General features: G+C 37.7%; 1 protein-coding gene across 2 annotated transcripts; it reads right to left on the bottom strand.

Annotated features, from left to right (window-relative positions):
- Positions 1-2,682: 2,682 nt before the first annotated feature.
- Positions 2,683-6,050, bottom strand: zgc:56699 (uncharacterized protein LOC405758 homolog). Of its 2 annotated transcripts, none has more exons than XM_050065017.1 (7): positions 5,907-6,050; positions 4,772-4,887; positions 4,561-4,664; positions 4,310-4,436; positions 4,133-4,216; positions 3,353-3,410; positions 2,683-3,253 (listed from the first exon to the last, which is right to left on the bottom strand). In XM_050065017.1, the coding sequence occupies exons 2-7, from the start codon at positions 4,854-4,856 to the stop codon at positions 3,172-3,174; spliced, it is 540 nt and encodes a 179-aa protein (XP_049920974.1). In that variant the 5' UTR covers positions 4,857-4,887; positions 5,907-6,050; the 3' UTR covers positions 2,683-3,171. The 2 variants fall into 2 exon arrangements, with proteins under 2 accessions (XP_049920974.1, XP_049920975.1); XM_050065018.1 differs by having other exon boundaries at positions 2,683-3,250.
- Positions 6,051-6,346: the final 296 nt, after the last annotated feature.

The following is a 6,346-nucleotide window of genomic DNA, read 5'->3' as shown; positions in this document are numbered from 1 at the left end:
AACTAAAATAGACAGTCATCACATGAAATCAATAATGCCACTTAGATATGACAGAGTGCTCTGGCTGGCCGGCCTCCTTATCCCGACACCCGTCACACTTAGGTCACTCCTGCAGCTTCCACCTGGAGACACTAATGTCAACTTCCCACTGCTGGAATGTAACTTATCACATTTAGTCAAGTACTGTACTTAAGCACAAATTTGAGGTACTTGTACGACACGTTCTACATATGCTAAGGTACATTTCAGAGGGAAATATTATTACCTCATTACAGTTATCTGACAGCTTTAGTTACTTATAGAAGAACTTATAGAATTTGATATCATGAATTAAACTAGATTTAGTTTAATTTGAAAAAATGAGAACTGACAGAAAATTTCAGTTGTTTTAATCATTTCAGTCATTTTTCATGCAAACACATGTCACCGCTCCAGCTTCACAATTATGAAGATTTGCTGCGTTTCCATTTTTAAATTTATTTTTTAATAATTTTGAGGCGTGGAATGTTGGTTAAACAAAATTTGAAGCTGTCACTTTGGTCTTTGGGTAATTGTGATGGCATTTCTCACTATTTTTTGGAGTTTTCACAAACCAAACAATCAATTAATTAACAGAGAAAACAATCAGCTGATTAATCCATAATGAAAATAATCATTAGTCGCTGTCCGACACAAAATAGTTCAAAATAAGCTCAACCTCATTTAGACTACAACAATAAAATCCTGCTTTTACATTAATGCATGAGTATTAATATTAATTATATAATATACAACAGTATAACAGCCACAGGAGACTGTTTTCTGCATAGTGAGCACTTTTAGTTCTGATACTACATTTTACCGTGTACTATTAGTACTTAGGTAAAAGATCTGGATACTTTCTTTACCACCGCACCTTCCTAATGTCTTACTTCAAGTATGAAGAGTGCTTTTATTATAAATATTTGATACCCATAGGAGCTACTTGAATCAAAAGCTTGTGTTGTGCTTGTGTTGATGAGTGCTGCCACCCAGTGGTCATGAAGTGACATTAGTATGTTTAAACAGTTACATAAAGTGCTGCAGACTAACTGACTACAGTCTATTATAATTTATTATAAAGAAATATATATGTACACTAAACCAGATATTAAGATATCCAGTGTTGGATAGTAGTGAACTACATGTATTTAAACTAGTAGTTGCTTGCTGGTAGTTCAACTACACCTATTTGCACTGTGATTCACGTTGATAATTCCTTTTTTGACATTTTTTCTGTACTTTACTATTGATACTAAAACCAATTGCCATAAAAGAGGATGAATGTTTTTTTTTATTCTACCATTGCTTTTCTACTGTAATTGAACCCCCTTTGAATATTTGGCTTAAATTTTGAATCTTAAGTGGTAAAACCAAACTTAAATATATTTGGTGTCAGTTTGTCATAAAGACTGATTATAACCATTTGTAAACAAAGGTTCAGAGAAGCTGTTGCATGCTATTTTAGAAGTTACCTGGCTTACTCAAGAATCCTGCTTGGTGCAGCTTTGTCAGTCAAATGACCTGCTTGGTCAACTGCAAAACTATACAATATGCACTGTATTATTATGCACTTTTTGCATACTTCTTGTTCTATTTCCTTATATTTCTTTATGTCTATGTAGTAAAAGAGCAATTGCTGGCAAGTAGACTGAAAAAACTGTCTTCTCTGATTTGAGGTATAGTGACAAATTCAGGCCAAACCAAGTGTAATTTTCAAGAAGGAAAGGTCAACATGGGCTCAAATTGAAGCTTATCAACTTGGGAAGTTTTCTATGTATAAGTGAAGCAGTGATAGTAAACACAAAGTGATGAAAAATAATAATTTTTGATGAGAATTTGTCAGTCACTTTTGTTTTTTGGGGGATGTGTGTGATATTTTGCCAGAAATATGTCCCAAAGGGGAGAGATGGGGCTGCTCGTTATAAACTCTTGATGGTCCAAGGTAAAGGCCAACAGGAAACAATGACAAAAGGTAGCAGACAACATCATGAGGGCGGGACCTGGCCTACATGCAGTGCCCTAATTTCTGTCTGAGGATGAATAAAGTATGCTCAATCAGAGACTCTAGTTTCTGAAGCCAGGTGTCTAACCGATGGACATTTCATACAAAACCAAAGCTGACATTCCTGCGCTTTCCCATGATGAACGTAGGAGTATTTTCATTTTTTGGGTTATATGACCTGTCACCAAGTGGGCACTATTTGCAATAAACCCAGTTGAGTGGCTTTTTTAAATTGGCATTTGACTTTAAATATTTGGTTGTATTTTGTGTCACATGAATATTATCAATTTGATTTTTTCCCCAGGTAGTTGGAGCTACTTTTTTTAAGACCTTCAGTTGATCAAAATACAGTATATTCCTCACTATGGTAGCTTTACTGTAGTTCAACTTCTTTCACTGCTAAATAATTAGTATCTTGGAAAGCCATGCTTTCAAAGTAGCTTCCAACTTTATTTTTTATTGTGTGCATATGTAGCATCTGTACCAGTTTTTTTTTAATGTGTTTTCTGTTTTCTGATTTCTTTATCCTTTATATTTTGTAATATTGTCAATGAGGCTCAAGGGAAAACATAGTCCCATCCTAAATTACTGCAAAACTGCGATTGTTTTCAAGCTGTGCACATTACATTACTTACCGTTTTCATAACTAACCACAGAAATTATTTGAAACGAACAACTTTAATAAAATGAGGACACAATATTCAACCTGTGCCATTTGTCATTGTAACCGCAGGTAATCCAAGGCAATACAGAAGAAAAACAAACTGGAGGCACTCATGCGTATATGCCACTCAACAGGAAATTTTCCACGCAAGACATTTTTTACTTGTCTTAATAGGAAAAGCACATTAATGAAATTAATGATGGCTGAATTCCACTCCTTTCACTCCTACTGGAACACGTCAACATGTCTGCTGTGACAAAGGTCTACTGTCACCATACTCTGAATTTAGGGTACTTGCCACATCAGATGACTAAAAATAAGATTGCTGCAACTGGATCCAAAATATGAATAAAATTTAGAAATAGTTGTGCAAATTAAAAACTTCAAGTGGCAAAGAACAAATTTAAAACAAAACATCCATGCAAACACACATACAATGAGCCTAAATCACACTATGTTGGCATGCATAAGAATTCTTTATAGCTTATATTTCCATGGACCATGGGAAGCTGTTGGGGGTTCTAAAACTTGGACCAAGGTTGTTGGTGGGCCTCGTCTCCATCCTGCTGAGAGAACAAGATAAAACAAGAGTTAATTAAAGAGCAAAGAAAAAATGCACCAAGAGAGCCAAGAGCTGAAGCCGACTGGGTGGAGCAGAATACTACCTTTGAGTCAGGGCTGTGTTTACACCCCACACAAACGGAGCAGCAGCATCATCAGCCTCTGCAAGAGAAAACGCTTTGTCACCTTTACAGACAAATTCAGTGTGTTCAAAGAAAGAACATTGTGAACATAAAGCTTTAGATCAGTGGTTCTCTCTTCAGGAGCCTAAAAAAATTTCATGTACCCTCCACCCCACAACTATCGATCGATCAATAATTAAAAACCAGGAAAGCAACTACTGAAAAAAGATGCATGTTGACTTTTAGTAAAATAAAAGTCAGCGTGATTCCAGCAAACTTGTTTATGTTCCGTACATAAATCATATTCACTCAACTGTGTTTCACTGCATATTTTTCCCCGGTCATCCTTGCCCCACCTGCAGTGGCTCTATGCTCCTCCAGGGGTCCCACCCCACAGTTTGAGAACCACTGCTTTAGTTAGTGTGCATTAAATATTAAATTAGCAAGCGCTGGTTGTTTATGAAAAAGAAAGACATTTTGTGAAACACACTTGTGGTGCTGAGAGTAAACCGATCTATTTGTGAATTGGCCGGTGTGGCTGCAGGTTGTTGTTCCAACCAAGCAGGAGCACATGTGAAACAACAAATCAACTGTGTGAAGTCAGTTCAGTTGATTGAGTGAGTCGAATCAGCTTGGTTGCAACAAAAACCTGCCGCCACACCAGCCTTGACACAGATCAGATTGAGACCTCTGGCTTAGCATAAAGACTGCAAACAGCTTGAACTGTAAAAGTGTACAAACAGATGTGGTTATCAATAATACCTTTGTCCCAGTCTTCGGTCGTATCCGGGTTTACCCAGGTACTGACCGGGACCTGCAATTTACAGTATCCATTTGTGCTTCCATCTGTAAACAGAGCATAATTCAACTCAGAAACACTGTCACCACATGTTGACTCTGCAGGGCAAATTCACAGACAGCGTCAAGTGATAATCTCACCATCTTCAGTGTCCAGAGATATTCTGTCCTCACAGGTTTCAGTGTGGTATGTCAGCTCGTGCTTGGGGACCAGGTGGCGAGCATTAAAAGGGCAGGTTCTTAGCTCACTGGCCAGTTTCGGATGATTCTACATTAGCAAGAGAGAGAAAACAAAAATCAGTTCAACTATACATGATACACGTGTTCCTGCACTCTACAATTATTTTCTACACCTGCTGGTGTTTGTTGCTATGAACAAGAACTCGACTCACCTTCCTGCACTTAAGAAGATGGTAGGGGAAGCGGCAGGCCCGGATCTGGTGGTTCTTGTCAAAAGGACACTGCAAAAGTTTGTCTGGGTCACAGTTTCTTTCATCTATCAAATCAGAGAGGAACAAATTAATACATTTCATTTATCAATATTTACTAAAACAGCAGACAACATAAAGCAGTGAAAATGTGGATGAATATTTTGAGTATTACCCGTTTCCTCTGCCAGCTGTGCTCTCCCCTCCGAAGCAGTCCTGCATGGACCGCTTGTGGTTCCAAATCTAATGGAGGTTGCCATCTCTTTGTGGGATTTCCTGAGGTCACACCAACTGGGGAGATCACAGAGGCAATGCAAGTTAACATGAAGTGCTAAAAGACAATGAGGACAACATTTAGAAGCAAATACTGACAAGGTTGCTAGAAGCACATGCAGCATTCAAACGCTGCAGAACCATGGCAACCAATCAGATCATTAGTGTGCAGGATTCTCTGGAACAGGTGTGCTGAAATAGCTGTCACCTGAAAGTGCTTTGAATATTAAACCAAAAACACCTGAGCACACCTGGCTTTAGACTTCAATGCAAAAAAATAAATACATAAATAAAAATCAGGATCATTGGGTCTACTTAGTAGCAGGTATGGGCTACTTACTTCTACAGGGTTTTTTTAAATGGTGGCTTTAGAGGGAGGTTTAAGAAATTAGATAAAGATCTACTGGTATGAGTGTTTTGTGCTTTCTGGCCTGAGAGTGAAGTATTAGTCGCCAGGAGGAAGATGACGCCATCTTAAGTTAGCAGCCATGTATTCGTATCTTCAGGCCAAATACGCCTTGTGGAGAAAGCGTCGACGCCACTGGCTTTGATTTAAATTAGCACTATGTTACTTTTACTCTTAAACAGGGTCCACCACATCACAGGTTTGCAGTAAAGGTTAGTGGTTAAGCAGTCAGCCATTTGGTGCTGCTAACTTTAAACTTCACTTGAATAGTTTTAAGACCAATAATTGAGTTTAAAACGCAGGATAAAGTTAAAGACTGTTAACGTGTAGCAAAAGGCAGCTTATCTAGAAACAAACCCTGAGCTTTAATCAAATCATCGTCAAACATTTTGGCATTTAAACTGGGCGTGCAGAAAGTTGGCTCGTCGCCAAGTTTGCTAGCAAAAAGTTACGATGTTCCCTATTGAAACAAGTCACTCTTATCACGTGAACTGAGATTTACCAGGGAGAAAAAACTTCTTTATATAAGCTAAAACACTACGGTTATTATTTATGAAGTTGTCAGCAAGCGTTTTAGTTACAGTCTGTTAAAAAAATATGGGGTTTACACCCCCCCCCCAAAAAAAATCACCTTTTATGATCCTTTGTTTCTTGGCTTCTTTCCACCAGCGGCTAACGCGAGACTAATCGATAGCTTCGTGGCTCCGCCCCGAATTTACTTAAGCAAACATCGCGAGGTCACATGACTTCCGGTTCGAGCAAAACAAGCGTCCATTTGAAAAAAAAAAAAAAAAAACATCTATGGAACTAACTGAAGCTTTATTCCAGTTAACCTGAAAGTCATTACTTTACTAATATCTGAAGATGTGAAATAAATCAGAGAGTATATTTTGTATGTAACGAAGAACTCAGTAATTCAAGAGTCTTGAATAATTTACTCAAGTAAAAGTAGCAATATTAATTACAAGTAAAATTTAATTTTGTACACAGCAGACTTTTTTTTAAAATGTATTTTATTTAGCACAATGGAAATATACAGACCGAGTCAAGGAATAGATGTACAAAAACAAG

Source organism: Epinephelus moara, chromosome 16 (genome assembly GCF_006386435.1).
Source record: "Epinephelus moara isolate mb chromosome 16, YSFRI_EMoa_1.0, whole genome shotgun sequence".
NCBI lineage: Eukaryota > Metazoa > Chordata > Actinopteri > Perciformes > Serranidae > Epinephelus > Epinephelus moara.
The sequence above is the reverse complement of the archived record's forward strand: the minus strand, read 5'-3'. Positions and strand labels throughout refer to the sequence as shown.

Bases quoted from the DNA above. Each gene is read 5' to 3' on its own strand.
- zgc:56699 (XM_050065017.1), bottom strand. From the start codon at position 4,856: ATGGCAACCTCCATTAGATTTGGAACCACAAGCGGTCCATGCAGGACT. The intron at 4,437-4,560 runs GTGAGTCGAGTT...TTGCTAATGTAG, and splicing joins ATCTTCTTAAGTGCAGGAAG to AATCATCCGAAACTGGCCAG. The intron at 4,217-4,309 runs GTGAGATTATCA...CTCTGTTTACAG, and splicing joins ATCTCTGGACACTGAAGATG to ATGGAAGCACAAATGGATAC.